At 32.6% G+C, this 20,834-nt stretch overlaps 1 protein-coding gene across 3 annotated transcripts in view; it reads left to right on the top strand.

Annotated features, from left to right (window-relative positions):
* LOC145662525 (scavenger receptor class B member 1-like) overlaps positions 1–20,834 on the top strand; it is a 319,290-nt gene that overhangs the window by 289,488 nt on the left and 8,968 nt on the right. For all 3 annotated transcript variants that reach the window (XM_081728186.1, XM_081728187.1, XM_081728185.1), the window contains 2 exons: positions 16,032–16,232; positions 20,339–20,735. In XM_081728186.1, the coding sequence (XP_081584312.1) occupies positions 16,032–16,232; positions 20,339–20,735 (598 nt within the window). The remainder of the gene's footprint in view (positions 1–16,031; positions 16,233–20,338; positions 20,736–20,834) is intronic.

Raw genomic sequence — 20,834 nt, 5'->3', positions numbered from 1 at the left:
CTTAGGCTTAAACAAGATCATTGTAACATATGACTTCGTCTTAAACACGAAAATATTACATGGATCTTCTCACGCTAACTTGCGTGCGTTTGATGCAAGTTCCGTTTCCGGTGAGGGCAAGGTGGCTCAGTGATAGAGCGCTTACCTCTGACTCGTGGGGTTCGTGCTTCAATCCCGGGCCAAGTAAGTTTGAGATGGACAACATACATTGTGTCCTTAGTTTTTCTCGGGATACTCCCGTTCCTTCCGACATTTTCATTTCATTAATTCTTCCATCGCCATTCATTTGCCTTAATCATTTGTCTCCTTTAGTCTAATGGGTGTAAGCGTAGGAAGTTAAACTGAAAGATTTCATTTCACTTTTTCATTCCCGGTGGGAAGGTTTTGAAATTTGAACTCACTATAGTGGTTCGAGTTTCATCTTAAACGTATAGTTTTGGCTAGTTAGAGGGAGGCTAAACTTCAACTAACTTAAAAATTAAACTTCGCCGCCTTAATTACGTCTATACATTAGATGCTTATAGGAATACTTGTTGCTTATAGGTAACCACTTCATTTAGTCGTACATTATTATTTCCGAAACGAATTGTATATACGTGATCTTTTCGATATTATTTATGGGTTAATTTGATAAACTTTGTTAAATATTTGACATTGCATACATATATATTGAGAAATGACATATGTAAATATAATAAAGCAAAACATAATACTTTCTCAGAATATTTCATGTACCATTAAAGAGCATATAGAATATTGAAGTTATTTCATGTACCAATTAAGATTTTATATTTCTTAGATTTCTTCTTTCTCAGTACTAAGAAGAATAGTTCTCTTTGCTACATTACCGAAGAACAACCTTGTAGTTAAAGGTTAGCGCACACTTTTTTATTGTAGAAGATTCGGATTTGATTCACAGTGAGAACACATGTGCTTCGAACCCCACGTTAAATTGTAAGAACACGTCTATGTAGTTCCGGTTGAGAATATAGAATTTCAAACAACCAAGAAACCCTCCATGGTTTATTGGCTAGTTAAACATAGTGAAGATCGTTTCATTAGTAATTAACTTCGCTAGTTATTTTGGGAATTTTACAGCACAACTTCAGAGATTTTAGACTGAGAATAAATATATAAAGCAACTGTGTAGTATAGAATTTGAGAATATAATAAAGAATGTTATTGCTATAAACCTCATAAAACGCTTACTAGGTATTGTTAAGACGTCAGGGAAATTCACAAATCCGTGATATCTATATTCGGAGTACAAATTCTAAACATAATTAACACTTCTGTGTTAGGATCTGTAATATATCTAATGACATTTACCATAACTGTATTATATGGTATATATATATATATATATATATATATATATATATATATATATATATATATATATATATATATATATATATATATTATTACCAGTATTAAAGCGAAATAATCATTTATTATAAAGCTACTTAACGTAGCAACAAATAAAATATTCACTTCTAAAAACAAAATGATAAAACTTTTACAGTAGATGATTTTCTAAAATAGGCCAATCAAAACTAACTGCCTTGCACATATTCCGTTCAAAGTAACATTATAAGCTCAACATACAAAGTTTTGTAATTACAAATTTGAGTAATAATTAAGACCTTGAATTGTGTGAACAACATTAGTAATATTTAAATGTATTTTGACGTAACAAATTAAACTATTTTATCACATTTTATAATAGCAAAAAATAAAAAAAACATAAAAAAGATAAATATGCTGAGAAATTCAGGTTTTATGTTTTGTTTCTCACATTAAAAGACGCAGTTAATGAAACATTATGAGAAACTTAAAAATTAAATTGCGAATTTGATTCCGAACATAACCGTAATTATTGTTAGAGATTCGCCAAAGCTATTATAACTTGCGAAAAGCGATATTAACGGACCATAACTTACTTCTATATAATATTTACCCTATATGTGTAGGCCTATATAAATTTTATGAAACACTTACATAAGAATTGTAACACATTTGAAACTTCAAAGTAAGAAAAGCAAAGCGTGTAGTGAAAAAATTGTTTCTATTGCAACTAACAGAACGCTAAATATATCAACTGAAATTTCAAACAGTTGCAGCTCTTGAGGGAAGTCACATTGATAAAAATTAATATTTGGTCGCTGTAAGCTACAAGAATAAAACTTAGAATAAGTACTAATTCTTAGATACAATTTGTAGTGATAAAATGTTTAATAATTTATTTATTTAACTTGAAGCGATAAATGTAACTTTCCTCAAGAGCCGCTACTAATTATAAGTATGAATATGATTCATATTGCTGCCTGTTTCCACAATTATAAATTAATTTCTAGAATCTAGCAAGAAGGAATGCGAGATAAAATTGTATCTAATGCAAAACGAATGACATACCTACATGACGAATGTAGATCTACATGAATTTGCTGTATTTTGATAAATTCCTTTTTAATATCTAGAATTGTGTGAGAGTTCTTTTCGAAGGCAGGTTTCATTACATGTACCCTAATGTCAGAAGGCAGGGTACAAGGTAGCAGAACAGCTGTGAAGGGAAGGAACAAGTTTATAAAATGTACAGAAAACTTCATATTGAGAAACTGGTGTAATATATATATAATATAAATGGGGTTATATATATAAAATAGGGTTACCACTAATAATACCACATACAACTTAATAATTAAACGGCATTTTAATTTTTTGTATTAATGGAAAAGAAATTTCAACATTTCCATACAATGTGATGTGATATACACTAAGCAATCCTCCCCTGCCATGTGTAGGATCATTTCCGAACTTCAACTACCTACATACTGTCCTGTGATCCGATCCGAACCCATTCCACCTAATAACTCAATTTTAATGGAAGGGAGCATACCATTATCTTCTCTCGCATTAGCTCAATTTGACTTCCGTATACGCATATAATCAATTACATACGTAGGTTTTGTTTTTATTGATAGTAATAATAAAAAAGTAATAAAAAAAAATAAGAACTTCTGTCTTCAACATATCAACAGAAAATTTCAAATTTTAGATTGAATTTTTAATGAGTGTTCATATATCAGTTCAGGATATGTTCAATCATAATCAAATGAAGTGTCAGGAAAAAATATGGAACGTCAGAAGTTTATTAATTTTAAGCTATAATATAATTTAATGAGTTATTCTCTTTGTTCCTTGATATGTACTCGCCATATCTTAAATTTGTGAAAGTTTTGAAGTCAGAAGTTTTTAAAGAAACAATATGGTAATCCATGGAAAAGAACTGTTGTCTCTCCAAACTCCATCCACTACTTAACTGCAATTTTCTCACATATTTCAAATAACAATGCTTTATATGTTTAACATACTGCAATCAACATTACTAACAATAAGAATGAATAATGAACAAATGGTTATAAGTTTCAGTAAATAATAAAAGCATGCCATTAGAACTTGATAACGATATTATATTTTTTATTTATTTCTCTTCGTTAAGTATTAGCTACTTTATTATAGCTCCTTAAAGCAGCACTGACCGAAAGGTGTTAGAAGTTTCATTTATTCTTGTTGTTTTAAATAAACTTATGAAAATACTATGTGCGTCATTCTCACTCTATCATGACAATATAACTTAATTTATCATCAAGGAATATGAGATAGCGTTTTTTGTTGGCCATTTTTCATCGTGGAATTTCAAACGGTTGTAACGGTTGGAAAAATCAGGGTCAGAAATACACTACCGGTGTGTTGTGTATTAAATAGATGTTTGCGCAACCACGCCTTCATATCCTGCCGAAGCGTTCTGTACGCTGACCAGGCTGTGTCTGACGTCATTGGAGCTCTGGTGGTTTTATACTTTTGTTATAATATGTAGAAGAGAATTTTTCTACAGGGGGAATATGACAGGTTAAAGTAACCTAAAGGTCATTTTTAACACGGAAGATCACGCGACGATAAATCGGAGATTGAGTCTAGTGAATAATAATAATAACAGTAATAAAAAGATGACTAGTAGTGGGTCAATCACCTGATGATACTATAGTACAGAAATAGTTTTATTTAAATAAAAAAACGGAAAGAAAAAACACCATTGACGTCATGAAGTTAAAGATAGAATTGCTTGATTTTATAAGACAGAGAGATTAACAAAAGGGTGGAGGAAAAATGCAATGAAAAAAAATGGGTACACGTGGAGCTGTAGGAAATTTCCATTCAGGATCCTCTCCCTCTTCCGCCCAAAAAAGTCTGTTGCTTTTCTACCAATAGCAACAAATTCGGGTTGCTCATTTACGGAGTTTAATTTTAGTACGATTACAAATTCTATTACTCTCTGTAATTGCTTGATTAAAAAAAAATGTTATCATGAGATTCTTTGGACAAGAAGAAAAAAGATATTGTTTTATGAGAAAGTTCACATAGTATTGTCATATTATATACATCTATAAACGTGTTCGCCTTAGTAACCTGCAATAGCGTTCTGTACCACTGAACTCGCGAGTATGGTACTTTTTTATATATTGCTGCGCGCAGTTTACCTTGTGACGTTCAGTGCGTCCTTTACACATTAAAATTATTTTTATGAATGTTCAAGCAAAATAGGATAGAGAAAGAAAAATAATGTGAATTACGTTATCCGTGAATGTATTGAATCCTTACTGAATGAAAGCTATTACGTAACATGTAGCATGAAAAATGTCATTGCCCTTGCTTTCAGATATATAAATTTAGTATTTATTTTTTTTAAGTTCGTGAATATAAAATAGCTATATATTTGATTTTAAAATATCACTTCTAACCAAACAGAAGGGAACACGTTCTTTTTACTTTACCCTGATGTAATTTAGTATGCATGACTAATTATTTGTGCATACATATAACACCTAAAATTTTGAACCTTGTCACTGTATATTAATTTATAACACCAACTTAGTTATCTGGTGAAGTGAAAGTATACTCTTAAAAATTAAAAATTGTGGTTAGTGTAATCAAGCAGACGGTTTCTACGTACGTGAGTGTAATATGATCAGTACTTTGGGCCCCACTATCGTTATTAACACCTTTATAAATTAGAAGAAACAACCTATTTTTCATGTTATTCCACCATTCTGTGCCCCTCTCTGCTGGGAATTGAACGCAGGATTATGCACATTACTAATCACGCAGAGAATTTCTTTAAAAAAGATGTCAATTAACATAATGGCATGCTTATACAAATGATAAAACTAAATATAATAATATATTATTATGTGTAAAATAATAATAATAATAATAATAATAATAATCAAAAAGACTACTAATGCCACACAGAGTCTTGAGTCTGGGACCACGACTTCTACACAACGTTTGTTTCGCATAATCTTCTTAAAGTGTGGAAATCAAAAGAAAATTTCGAAGCTGAAACAAATGAAAAAATATTAACGTGCAAGAAAAAAAAATAACATATTAAACCATTGCGAGTACATCTGTATGTAAATATTTTCATATAAACTATAAGCTTTGATGAAATTAAGTACTCTCGTGTTGTAGAATCGTGTGCGCGAATAATTTTTGGCTTCGATTCCTGATAAAGAGCTCAGAATTTCTAAGTTTGGTGTAATTAGACTATATGATGAGAAACAATGATATTGAGGCATGATGCGCTAACCATGCATCACTCAACGAAAAAGCCATTTGATGAGCCACATACCTTCATAGACTGTAATTTCTGGAAGTTTTATAGTTTAAATTTCAATTAAATATTTGATATATAATGTGTTAATGATTTTTTGTAAGTTAGGACAAATTATACTTTTAGGATTGTAGAGTACATATGTTATCTGAGAGGTTCTGAGATCTCACTTTACAATTTGCACTAAATGTTATTTAGACCCAAACTTCATTGTTTGTTGGGTTGTGAAGGTATGTTATGGCTTAATGCAATCTCTTGCTTCTGTGTGTTGGTGTTCCAGGTATTTTTCTTTCCTTATAATACAGGGTTATATAGCTTATTTATGTATTGCATAAACATAAAACTCCTTAAAAGAAAATCGTAATCATTCTTTGAATGTACATGGTTGTTGAATTTATATGAAAGGGTGCACAGTTCTAATTTCCTGGTTTGTTGGGATTATCACGTTTAAAATTTGTTCTCTGTTATAGTGGCAGACAAGAAAATTAGGTAATTTATAACTAATGTTCAAATTATGTAATAGTACGCTATAAAGTAAGTTTTACTTAACCTTGGGTTGGGAATGAATTATAGAATTTTTATGATGGATTTGAAGAAGATTGCAAATATTTTTAAGTATTCTAATTTACAGAGAGTTGAAGAACATAAAGGTATTGCCAATAATTTACATGAGTTGCAGAAATTTTTAGGATGAATTGCAAAACTTTTTTTAAAAAAAATGACATCTAACGCGGTATAACAAAAGAATACGAAATAATTTTACAACAAATCAATGTCACAAGAACAAATTTAAAATGTCCGAGTCACCTAATTAAGAAATCACTTTCGGAATAGATCCTGTGCAAAGCAATGATATTAAATGCATGTTTTAAAAGCTTATGTTGCACTGCGATTAAATGAAGACAAGCAAACTCAAGACTATACAGTAAGAACTGTAATGGCTTTTCAGTGACTCAGAAGAGAATACTTTAGTATAGAGGGACTTTTGTGTAGAGCGTTAACTTCTAACATAGATTAATGTATGCCAAATAACTAAGCACTTAATAAAGTGAACTCCCGATTATCTTCTTAAGAATACTAGGTTTTAATATTCAAATTTCTATGTAAAAGCAAAACTTTTAATTTTATCATTCAAGATTTCTGATACTGTAGTTGAGAATATGGATAATATATCAATTACGTAACATAATTTGGACAGTTACCAATTTCTTCTTGATTAAACTTTCATGTCTAAAACTAGCCGAAAATTATTCTAAGACTTTCGCTTTATTTTGAAAAATTTGATTCAAAGTTTGTGCTTCGTTTTCCATATGTGACTTGACATTTTCGACATATATATTTTGACAATGATATTTAATAAAGTATTTTTTTAGTGAGATAGCTTAAAGGCGTTACCTATGCAACCCTCGACATTTGTGGAACTATCAATATTAACCAAAATTGTGCCCAGGCAAATCCCTAAAATACTTTAAGTTCACACATAATAATATAACGTATATAAGATCACTTTACAAATAAAATTAAAACCTTCTTGGAACTTCCTTCTTAGTACGATCTTGAAGATCTAGGTACTGCATTATATTACTTTAAATGTGTGCAAGATGTAAATAATTTGGAAATATTATAATAAGATTACCTACGATGTCCAAAATAATGAGTCTTATGCTCAACTGAGTTCGAGCTCTTCAAATAATTGAGCGTGAGTATAAGTGCTATCCGCGAGCTCCATTGAGGAGCAGGAGCGAATGAAGTAGTGAGCAGGAACCGAATGAAGTAAGGGGGCACGAGAACAAGCTAGTACGAGTCCTCTAGAGAATGAGACTGGTTCCCTTAGAGGACAGTGAACATGAATTCCTTTGGGGATAGTTACCTCTGGTGCATGGGGTCGCGGGTTCAAAAACTGCTCCTGCCAAGCGAACTTTGTGGTGGACAAACACCGTGTGCGTGGGTTTCCTCTGGATTGTCTCGTTTTCTCCCTCTTTCTTCATTCCACCATTTCATTTATTTCTCATCTTACCGTCTCCTTTAGCCTAGCCTCATAACTGGGGGACGTAAAACTCAAAAATTTCATTTTCCTTTGGGGATAGTGAACCTTGAGCTCCTTTTTAAAATAGAGAGCCTGAACCCCCATTGAAGACAGCAAGCCTGAACTGCTATGAGCATAGGGAGCGTAAACTCCTTTTTTATATGGAGCCTGAACCTCTTTGAGGATAGTGAATCTAAACTACTTTGAGAATAATGAGCCAGAAGTCCTTTGAGGATTGTGAGCCTGAACTCCTTTGAATATTGTAAGCCTGAACATCCTTGAGGATTGTGAATCTGAATTCTCTTGAGGATTGTGAGCCTGAACTTCGTTGAGGATTGTAAGCAAGCCTGAACTCAGTTGAGGATAGTGAGCCTGAACCCCTTTGAGAATAGTGAGTCTGAACTTCTTTAAGGATAGTGAGCCCAAACTCCATTGAGAGCAGTGATCTTTAACTTCTTTGAGCATAGTAAGCCTGAGCGAGCGAGCTCAATTGCAATATAGCAATCAGAGGAGCAATGTTCGAAATCACAGCTAAACTTCTGTACCATTTGGTGAATATAACATGAATAAGCGTTAGGAATAAGAAAATGTTGCAAGTAAGAGTTGATATTTCCTGAAATGGACAATACAAGGTAGTAACAGAAGAGACGATTCAGTACAATTTTGAATATGTGTATTATGGAACGAAGCTACATACTGTAAATATTATTCTAATCTAATCTGATCCTGAAAGTATGTTGTGAGTCGCAGAAAAGAAAGAAGTATTCACAATGTCTTGGAGGCAGATTGAAACAAAAAATACAAAAATATTCTGTATTTTGTATATAGATTTTGGTTTCTAGCTATTTCTTATGAAATAACAATAACACTTAAATGTAAGTCAACACAATAATTTCCGTGGAAGTCAATGACATAGAAATATGTCATCTTCACTTTTATTGTATCACACTGACCTTGTGCCAATCGTGAGTGTTTGTCTCTCATTAGCAATGCTATGTTGACACTATATTGTAAAATTAGTTAACGATAACTCTCTGCATTTGTAATTATTTCGGCTAATGGAATGCAGAAGCGTAAACGACAGGTGTATTGAAAGCACGACAGGTATGTAATTAATGGTTATATTTACTTTAAAACGAACCTACTTCCAATTTATAAATATTGCTTCCTTGTAACGGTATGTCTTTTTTAAGAACGCAAAATGTATCAAACTAATTTTTAAATATAGTGCTATAGAGAACACTTTGATGTAATGTGGTATATATATATATAATAAATTCTTACATTGTGATCGTGAACAACTGATCTTCGAATCGAAATATATATTTTTTTTCCGAGACTAATATAGCCCGATTCGCTGAATTATTGACTAGCTCGCTTTTGATGCCCCGGCTCTGGAGTTCGATTCCAAGTGAGAAAGGATTGAACTTTCAACGCATTACGGTGGTTCAGATTCCATTTTAAACTGTAGGTCTACGTCTCGTGTGGTCTCGGTGCTGAAAAGGAATGCTAAACTCCAACCAACCAAGATTAATATAGAGTTAAAATAGGATCGATTTTTCGTGCTTCAACTCACTTGTTTCATCGAAAGTCTGATGGAATTATTATTAGTTATTTTCCAAAACGTTTTCTTATCTCTTCTGCTCTAAGAAACTTAACATTGTTAGCCTAAAGTACTTTAAAAAGAAATTACGAAAGCGTGTAGGGTTGGAAATTAAACTTTTCTCTAAGTCAATCGAGCGTAGACCTTTTAATCTACGTAAGTTTCGCGTTCTAACTCCTAAGTGCTCTCTAGCTTTTATTATTAATGTTCCCGCTTTTTCCTTTCTGGGGCAAAGAGACATATTATGATTAAAGATATTGCTAATTCCCTTAACTTTATACTGCAAATTGTTGGACAGGAGCATGCTGAGATAACTTCCAGTCAGGCTGACTCGTCAACAAGAGAATGGAAAGATCAATAGAAACGCCAAATAGAGAGATAGAATGGGCCTTTAGGACGTCCGGAAAGACCAACAAAAGGCAATATCGGAGCGATAGCTTATGCTTGAACTTGTAATTTATTATTGTTATTATTATTATTATTATTATTATTATTATTATACAAAGCAGCTAGAATAACAAGATGATCCCAAAAAGAGAACAACAAAATGGAACATAGATTCTGGCTGGAGAGCATGATTGCTCAGTGGTAGAGCGCTCACTATGCGTTAAGCCAATTTTGTCTCTAAAAATGTGTTGCGAAAGTGATGCCTTCTCTCGGAAAGTCTATATTTCTAATGATAGTTCTGCTGCCTCTCATATCTCGTCACAAAATTTTCTTTGAATTCGTATTGTGATGCTTTCCCTTTTTAAAAATTTTGTATCCATGACAATGCTTTTCGTAATTGAACCATATTTTTGGATCAAAAAAAAAATCCAATATATTTCAATCAAAAAATTTCTTGTAACCTTGTTTCTGGGGAACTGCATACAGTGTAGCCAAACCCAAACTATCATTTAACTCAGTATGATGTGCTTATTCCGTAAAAAGCCCGAAAATTAGATGTAGGGGCCGTTCAAAAATTTTGTGGCCCCTGATCCAAAAACTAATTATTGGCCCAGATTGCAATCTTTTGATCTATTTTTTAGATCATTCTTAAAATTATTGTTTTGAATATTTAAGATTATACAATAGAGATTTATTTTTATGTACTAATGAAAGCAGTCCCCTCTTCCAAAATATTAAAAAATAAGACAATTGTTAAATTTAAAAATTGTTACTAAAAAAGAACCTTGACAATAGGCCAAATGGATTAGGTGCTCGTTTTTGTTTCTGCCTTAGTGATAACTGCTAGATTTAATCAACTATCTGTTATTTTCCTATAATTGGCATCGACTCATACTAACTTCTTCTCACTTAAATAAACTTTCCCTCGTCATGTACTAATCGTCTCAAAGAAGCTCAATAATATTTTGAAGAACACTTAAAAATATTTAAAGATTGAAGATATAGTTTGTAACCACAATTACAAGAAGCGCATCGTAACATCACTTAATCTGGCGCCATCTTTGTTTCAGTCACAAATTTAACTTAGATTTATTGTGGAAGAGGAAAGTTCAAGGTTAGTAAAATTGTATGACAACTATGTCAACGTTAAATCAAGGACAATTGAAGTTTCTAACTAGTAGAATATTATAGGAGTGATATCATCAGGCGGGAGGAGTGGATAAAGTGCTTTTGCAAAAATTGTCAAAAGAAATTGGCAAAACCTAATAATTAAATTTTTCTTGTTTAAAAAATTACGTAATTGTATGGCGATGTTTTTAATAATAGCTTCCTTTTTCCGTCTTGGCTCTGATTCGCGTGAAAAAAAATCTTTGTATTGCACGAAGAGATCATTATACTAAAAGATTGTCTTAGGTAATATGTCCACCTGTAATCTAAGCACGATCTACCTTTCTGGACACAAAACAACTAGTATAAGCCATTGCGGAACTGAAAGATTTTAATAAATGGTTGCTCATTGTATTAAAGGAATCACGTTTACAAACAAGGTGCATCAAGGTTATTATTATTATTCTTTTTCTTTATTTCTTTAAAACTTGTATCTTTGTTTGTTTTGTTGGAAATATTCTTTTGCGATCAGTGGCGTCTCGTGCTCTAAGAGGAATGGTGCTCAAAACAGAGAAGAACTTAAAATTTGTAAAACTATTATTTAAAAAAAAATGAATTTTGGGTTGAGACTGAAGAAAGATAGAGGAATTTCTCAATTACTTGGACTAGTTTATTCTCCGACGCATATGAAAAGAAGAGAGTTCAGCTAGAGCTGCCCATAAGACAGAAAATTCGAGACCAAGAGTACCGTTTTAAATTTGAGATGAGACAAGAAACATAATAATTGTTCTCTAGTTTTCGAGACGAAAGGAGAAATTTCACGAATTTCGTGGGCAATGCTAGTTCATTTACATGTCAAATACTGTATTACTGTTACATTATATTCATAATATAAGAACTATAAATGGAGAAAACCATTGTAAGAATACAGTGAAGAGCGTTTATTAGCACAATATACTCCAATTGTAAATATGATGTATATGTTGTTGGATCACACTCTTCTAGACATCTCGTGACGCGAAAGGATTCTGGTAACTTCTAGGCGAAATTAAGAAAAAAATAGGGCATAAATTAAGGAAGAATCTACAGAAATTTACGAAACGAAGCGAGAAATGCTTATCTAGAATCGTAACACGACAAGAAAGAATTATTCGAAGATCGAAACAAGATGATACTTCTATAAAATTTAAGGAACGAAACGAGAAAACAATATTCCGAGAATTTAGACGAGACAATACTTTACAAATTTTACGGAACGAGACTAGAAAACCTTATTTTTCGTCTCTGCCTTGGAGTCTCTGACTTTGAGAGTGTGGAATGTATAATAATAATAATAATAATAATAATAATAATAATAATAATAATAACATAACAGTATTAAATAAAATGCAATAGAACTTGTGATTAGGATATTATTTAAATTAATAATTACCTCGTTAAGTTGATCGAGTAGGAATGACATAGCGACGGAATACGGAAGGTATTTTAAATTTATTCTTCTTGTTCGTGAGAAAGCTTCGTACAACTCTTGTTACTTCCGACCTTCAAGATACACTTGCCAAGCGCCCCTCACACTTTTGTAAAATTCCCTTTGTGATTATTTTGCCTGTCATCTTCACTACGTAGTTGCACTCATAATTGCAAGTGCAGAGGTATTCTTTTAATTAGTTACACAGTAATCTTAAGTTATATTGAACAGAGAAATTATGTAAATAATAAAAAAAAGAGAAAAGTGTATAAAGAACAAAAAGAAAAAGTAATGGAAGAAAATATCCATTACGTAAAAGAAACAAGAAAGAAAGCAGTTTCTCGCCTTATTATTATTTTTGTTATTATTTGACCAAGACCTTGAAAAAAAAAGATTTTCTCTTTTAGTATGATCTTCCACCTTGAAATCTAAAACAAGTTTTTTTTTTTACATGTTGTTATTAATATTACCACAATAAGTATGTAAAAATTGGCTTCGGAAAGTCTAAGAAATGAGACAAAGATGTAGAATGTTAAAGCGATTATTATATAAAGAGAAATATCTTTACTTCCAACTTATTCTCTGGTAACTTGAAAACTCGGCAATTTTCATGTTACATAATGGAAGATGCATTAAATATGCGTATTTTAGAATTAGTATCAGGAATTGCATTCTACTATCTGTTAAATAACACTTCCCACGAACGTTAAATGCATCCTAGCAATTAACTGTGTTTACTGAAATCTTCTCAACTTGAGAAACAAAAAAAAAAAAAAAACGTATTTAGAATAAGCTTTTCTACCTGTTATATAGAGAAATTTGTTATAAATTTATTTCCGTGAACATTATCTAATATACATGTAAGTTGATCAAATTCTTAAACGTCTCTTGTCTATTTTACAAAAGGTTACGAAAAGAAACTTCTTTTTTCCTTTATCATCTCGATTTGTATTTAAGATAGGTGCTAGAGACATTTTGGATTTGTGGGGCTCAATTTATATAAAATTAAAATTTATTTGGTGAGTGATCGAATCACATTACGTACGGTAAAATGACTGAACTGTTTGCAATTAATTTTGAAATATCGTTATAATCTACCTCGAACTGAGATTTATCCTATCATCTACCTCGAACTGGATTGCCCGTGAGACCGTCCATCCGAAATACAAAATTAAAAGAAAAAAATCTCAATCGCAAAGGCTACTTGATGAATACTATCAATTTGAACCAGAATATAATGTCAAAATGTAGGAGAGCTCCTTCGTAGCTAACCGGTTAGCGTACGCGCCTTTGGCGTGGGAGACCCGGGTTCGATTCCCGGCGGGAGCTCATGTGTTTCGGATTCCACGTTAATCAGTAGGGGCGTAAAACTCAAAATGACCTCAAAATTTAGGAATCTAGTTCGTTAATGTAGATGATTGACCCAGTTAATCCGAAGATATTACTCTTCACCCATGCACGTTTATAGGAGGTTATTATAGATGAATTATCCTCTTGTAATATGCAACTCAACTGTACATGACCGTCATGTTATTTGCTTATCATTCAGTTACTTTCAATATTCTGACCAAAATATGTGATTTTTTTTTATTTTTTGCCTAAAAAATAATTGACTTCGGAAGTCTTCCGCTAAAGTTGATTCAAGGCCACGCAACTCAACTTCAAAATAAACGTTTGAAACAGGTTTCTCACTGCCTCACAGGTGCATTTTTTCAAACATCAGGAGGAGCAGTGACGCAAGTAAATAATCATTGTAATCAGGTTTTATGAAACAGAAATAATGGTTCTTTACAATAAGCTAGATTTGCATGCCTCGATTCTATTACGTAACTTTTCGGCGTTGTTCACAACTTTAATTTTAGCATTGAAAAAATAAGAAGAAGAAAAAAGAAAAAGAAAACAAAAGGAACACAATTAACACGGTAAGACCGAAAACATAGAAAACATCATGACCAATATGTAAAAATTATATGTGTGCAATTTTTTTCTTCGCAATTTAAAACTAAAAATGTCTGACAATTTCTTGTTCACATGCAGAAGCTCATTTCTTAAAACAATTTTCACCGCCTTCGCCTCCCCCCTTTTTTATTCCAGCTACTTGTAAGTGACAAAGCAGTTGAAACAAAGACATTCTTGTGTTTACTCTTTAAAACATTTATAATTTTTTCAAGGTCGACTGCAACGAATTAAAATAGCAAAACAACTATCTCTTTGATGTTTTAACTTGTCAAGAATATGTTATTCATTACACGAACTGTGCATAATTTGTATTTTTCGTTGATAATTTACTGTACATAATTACGAAAAATTCAATGCTATTTTCTACCAGTTTTGCATCATCTTTATAAAGGTATTCTAAATGAACAGAAGTTTATTACATAGATATTAAGACAACGCCCAGCATCTATTGTTCATTACATCTAAACTGATGAACAATCAAAGCAAACTCCCTAATATGTCCCTCTTTACCACTGCAAAATGGTAAAGCAAGTTGCTAGCATTGCCCGGGAGGAAACTTTTTTTTTTGTCATATATTGTAAAATATGTTTCCATCTCTAATTCGCTCGCAATTAATGACGCTCAGAAGGTATTACTATTGTTTAACACTTTTGGCCAGTACCAACTTCTCTCATTAACAATATTTAATTTTCCGCCATTGTCATGTTAGTGCTATGGTGTTCTATCCATATAGATTGTATTTGCTTTTGGATTGTATATTACGAAATTATTGCATGAATACAGTAAATATCCAGCAAGTACCCTTTCGATTTTCAGCCTTATCATCGGTTATTACCCTAGCATCATATCACGATTCTCCGACTGACAAATAAATGAAAATTGTTTAATTAAATTTACAATATGACCCAAAAAGGGCGTATTACTTGTCTCACTAATATAGTAAATATATGTTTAAAATTATGGACATGTGCTATTACGGGAGACGTGTGTAGATACGTTCTAAAACTGCATATGCGGGAGTTGATGCTCGTAAGAGATGCGGAGTATTTACATTTTATCAGACCTCGATCGAAATTGTAATGGGGAGAAGTTTGTTTTGGTCAGTTACCGAGTTATGTGGAATGAATAGTAGTTCACATAGTAAATTACAAGATGTGTTTACAATATATTTCCTTTCGCAGTTTTATCAGATTGTAGGTCACAAAAGCAGACATGCATGGTTCGATTCCCGGTGGAGGCACTAGGTCGAGAAAGCTTTTTAACGCCAGCCATTTTGAATGAGGTTTTCCTCATTCATATGAGGCAAATGCCGTAGGTCGATTCCTTTTTCTAATCCTTTGTTCCTTCCCTTTCCCCGGATAGTGTCCTAGACGAGGGACGTCGTCCTTCATACGTAACGCGCTAAATGGCCTTAGATGCCGAAAGCCCAGATACCTAACTACTAAATTGTAGATGATCAGACACTTGTATTAAACGTATGCTACTTTGAATTAGAACGTCATGAACAATAATATTAGAAGTCAATTGGTTTAAATTATACTACCTACGTTGGACATAGTATTTTTTTAAACCTGTTTGTGAAAATTTCTTTTACAACTTCCTTGCTTCAAATAATAATAATAATAATAATAATAATAATAATAATAATAATAATAATAATAATAATAATAATAATAATAATAATAATAATAAATGAAATTGTTTTTTGTATACATTGACTTCCATTAAGCAATTTAAGACTATTTCACTATTATATGCAAATATTATCAAATTGTTTTACATTTTTCTTTCTTTTTTTCTCCTACAGGCGATGTCTTCATTCTTGTCGGATGCGTATTTGGTGACAAAGCTTGGATTTAACTTCGTGCTCAAAAGCGTTAATTCTAAACCTTTGATAGAACTGACGGCTCAACAGTTCATGTGGGGACATGAGGAACCTCTAGTGAAATTGGCTAGCAAGTTTATGCCCTCTTGGATTACTTTTGACAAATTGGGATTAGTCGATAGGGTAAGTTTACAATTTCTATTGCATTACATTTTCATTATCTAAACTATTAGTATGTTGTTTTCGTCGAATTTGATATAAGAGCGAACGTTGGCTGGTGCATAGGGTTCTTGCTTTACCATCTGGAGAATCTTAATTCAAATCCAATGCTCGGTCATTCTCACTAAAGTTTCGTTTGAGAACTTTCTTTTGTTCGACCAAACAAATTTCGGAACAGTACATTTAAATCTAGGCCCTGACCGATTTGTTTCTTCTTTCTTTCCTATTGTTGTTATTGGTCATTGTTGATTGACGTCATTTCAAATTGACTCCATAGGCTGAAAACATATGCCTGGAAATTATACACGTAGATTAGAGGTCTGCACGGCCTCGGTTGCTCAGTATATTTACAAAGCATATGACTTCGGGCCCGGTTCGTAAATTTTAAAATATACAATCATATTTTTTGGGCCTTTTCGGGCCTAACTTTGTTACTGTACAACAATATTTATTGGACCGTTCTTTCTGGAGAACTTTTAAAGCACAACCGCAAAATTAAATCTAATTGCTGTGCATAAAAATACAATTTTGCGTTAATTATTAAGTTTTTGTAATTTGGGGTTATTTCGGATTCATTTGATTATCACACAAGCTCGGGCCAGGTTCGGCCCTAAATGCTAAAACATATTTCGCACTCGGGAAGGGCCTCACGCTATAATATCACGGGCTGGGCCGAACCCGGGCTAAAAATTCCGGCCCGTGCAGACCTTTAACGTAGATACATGTCAAAAAGTGACTTGTGATGCACTGTTCGTTAACAAACCTTGCTTTACAATACTGAAGAATAACGGAATTTTTAGGCTATTGGTGAGAGTTATAATTAACTAGAGGAATCTGGAAACTGAAATATAGTAATTTGAATCTGAGTAAAGATGCGCCTAGTACAGCTGCCATGATCTAAAAGGAAAATGACAGCTTTAATTATGTACGCTGAATCTCTCAGCTGTCGCGACATTCCCCTTTTATCTAGGTTAGCTAGAATCGCTTGCTTCCCCCTTAGTTATTTAGGGTGTACTTTGTTTTAGAAAATATACAATTTTGTATTTTTACAAATTTTCCAAAATAGAACGTTACAAGCATACACAGTAACTAACAACTTTCGCAACATTAGAAACCACTTTAATATACAGTAATACAAAAATAAAACTTCCAAATTCTTTGGAATGTGAATATGTACTTGTATTAATATATGACAATAACACATACCTATACATTTTAATAATTATCACTACAGAGCTCAGAAGGTCTACTACATTGAAATTTGAAACAGTATGTTGATTGATTGCTTTCAGAAATTATCACCTCAACATACAATGTCGGCTTACCTCATTATAGCCATTATTCGCGGTGGCCATCATGGTCATATAGACGTAGCTTCCGTAGGAAATATTAATTTGAAGGTCATACTACATTTTTAGGAAAATTACGTTTCGTCCCTTTATATGGCACTGAGCATGCTATATATTCATCTCCTGTCAATTACAACACAGGGAGACATAAAAACTATATAATCTTCAGTGTCTTGAGGCAACTAAACTTGTTTGGAAAAATACGTAACTTAAAAGCAACAACACTCAAAATAAAAACGCTTTCAAAATGAATTTTTGCTCAGAAAGTAAATAGTTCTTGAAAGTTTGCAAATTTTTATAGTACATAAATTTGTGCGTGTGTCAATTTCAATGTTTGCCTAAAGGACAATACTCAATGCGACAATCCATAGGTGACATCAACGTAGCACTCGACAAACTCTTTGAGGGTTAAAATTATTTCAATAATACCATGGCCAAAAGCTGTATTGACACTGTCAGAATACAATCTATATTCAATTTATTTGTATGTGTAACTCATTACCTTTTTTAGTAAAATATTTTAAACAAAGATTATTGTAGCGTTAATGTGTCCTACCAAAAAGATGTTGAACTAACTATTCTACAAGGACGAAAGTATGAGTGTAAATAACAATTGAAACATTACGTTTAGTTCAACCAAACAAGAAATTCGTAAACATTTCATGTAATGTATGTAAGTATTATAAAGAAGATACATTGGTTTGATTTTACCTAGACCTAACAGTAAATCGTTATCATGAAGTTTAGCCAATTTTTACCATTATCAGTTAACGAATTTAATGATAAAATTCAACATTAATAAAGGACTTATCATTTTAAAATTGTCAATTTTTACCAATGTCAGTTAGAAACTTGAGTAATAAAATTCAAGAGCAGGAAAGAACCTATCGATTTAAAATCGTTGGGAAGTAGCCACTGTATGTATTTCTTTCATTATATATATATATATATAGTTAAGTACTGTAAATTACTCATCGAAAAGGATAAGAAATCAAGGAAGCGCAGAGTTTTTATTGTCTGTCAAAACACTATTCTTGAATGTACTTGTTATATACATACATACACATATAGGCTACATCAGTTATTAGTAACTTCAAAACCGGATTGGACTTGACGAAAGTAAACTTAACATTTTGTCCTACTTCTGTTTTTCTCCTGCTTCTTAGTTTGTGTGTGTGTGTTTACTTAGTAATCATGAATGAAAGTGAACCGAGGTGAGCTAGGTTCAACGGGAAAGAAGTTTTTACACATGTTTGTGTACGTTTAGTTCAGAGTAAATAAGTAGATCTTTATTAGTGGTAGTATCTGCAAGTTCCACCTCGACAAGCAAAATTTCTGATCAACATCCGACCCAGCAGCAACTACAAGGAAGTATATAAACATAATATTTAAAAAGATATATATAGAAGAAAGGAAAAGTTTTTTTTTTTTACTGTATGTACAGTATGTAATATTGCAAAATAACTTCATATGAATGTGTTAGCTTATGTTTCTTTCTTGTATCATACACTGAAGTCCAGTTTTGATCACCTTCCTATATAATATTTATATATTTCTTGTTGGTCCTTCCTTTTGGAGGCCATATGTTTCTTCCTGATCTCTCAGTAGTTTCTTCCTCTTTCGCAAGCTGTCGCTGGATGAATAAGTGAAATTGTACAAAAAGGCAATTTCACTTTTTCCCCCCTTTTTCCTTCCGTTCAAATCTCATTCGCCCCTTCTTTTGCTAATGGAAATATGGCCACTACACTTGATTATATAATTGAAGTATGGACTTGGATAGCTTCTGTTCTTTATTCATTTGTGTGGCCAGATTTTTTTTATGGACCGATATTAAGGCTGAAGTGAATAGGTTGGCTGTCATAGTCTAGCTTTTTCAGGCATTAATATGATGGTTAGAAGACTTGCCTGTCTTGGGTTCTTATTGTATTTGGGGCATGGGTGTTACGTTTGTCCTTTTACCTTCATTTTATTATTATCAGTCAATCTTCATTGTTTTCTTTAGACTAAAGGGTAGAACCGTGAAACTCAAGAATATAATGCGGTGAGGAGGTGGATGAATCTTGCTTGACTCCTGAATTTTTTGTATTTTTCTGTTTTGGCTTTATGTCTTAGTGAAACTTATAGCGTTCAAGATCAATAAAAGACTTAGCAATCAATTTGAAATTGCCATTATTTTTTACCATTATCAGTTAACTACTACTTCACCGATAAAATTGAAGATCAGTAAAAGATTTATTAATTTAACATGTCCAATTTTTTCCATTATCAGTTACACTTATTAGCAAGGTGTGATCTGTTGAATAGAAATGCTTTTGCTTTAACAATTTTGTTTTTTTATTTGTGTATTTGAATTTAACGTCTCTGGTGCTTGGGGTCCTTGGTTCGAACACCGACCAAGTAATTTTGTGATGGATAATATAGTGTCCGTGGATTTTCTCATGATACCCGTTTTCTTCCGCATTCTCATCCCACCAATTCTTCCATCATCATTCACTTGCTTTAATCATAGTCTCCCTTATCCTAAATTGCATAATCGTGGGACATTAACCTGAAAGATTACATTTAATTTTTATGGACCATATCGCTACCTTTTAATTAGAATCCTTTAATACTGAGTTAGCTCCAAAATCGAAGTGTCCTAGAAATATAACCCTAGAAAGGCATATCTCCTAACTATTATATTCCAAAGAAGAGAACTGATTTTAATGTTGTTTGTTGCAGATGTACGATACTGGAGACGAAGTATGGACAATTTTCACTGGAAAGGATGATCTTAAGAAATCTCGTCTTATGGACAAATACAACGGTAAAACTCACGTAGACTATTGGGGTTCAGATGAGTGCAATGAAATGGGAGGTATTAGCGAAGGTATTATGTACCCTCCTTACATCAATAGAAATGACACGCTACCCGTATACTACAGAAAATCATTGTGCAGACCCATGCCACAGATTTGGACAGAAGATGTTGTCTTAGATGGCATCGAAGGGTACAGATTCCAGTTTCCAGATGACATCTTTGCCAGCGCCGAAGAAAAACCTGAAAATAAATGTTACTGCAGAAAAGGTGTTCCTTGTTTACCGTCTGGATTTCAGGATATTACACCATGTTATTACGGTAAGAATTTAAATCTTCAGTCTTACGGTGGTTCATGAAAAGAACAATTGTATCGGTTTTAGTTGTTGATGGTACTTAGACAATCATTCCCTTCATTCG

This window comes from Thermobia domestica, chromosome 10 (genome assembly GCF_964235325.1).
Source record: "Thermobia domestica chromosome 10, izTheDome1.hap1.1, whole genome shotgun sequence".
Classification (NCBI taxonomy): Eukaryota; Metazoa; Arthropoda; class Insecta; order Zygentoma; family Lepismatidae; genus Thermobia; species Thermobia domestica.
Note: the sequence above shows the minus strand (reverse complement) of the source record. Positions and strands in the feature narration are given on the sequence as shown.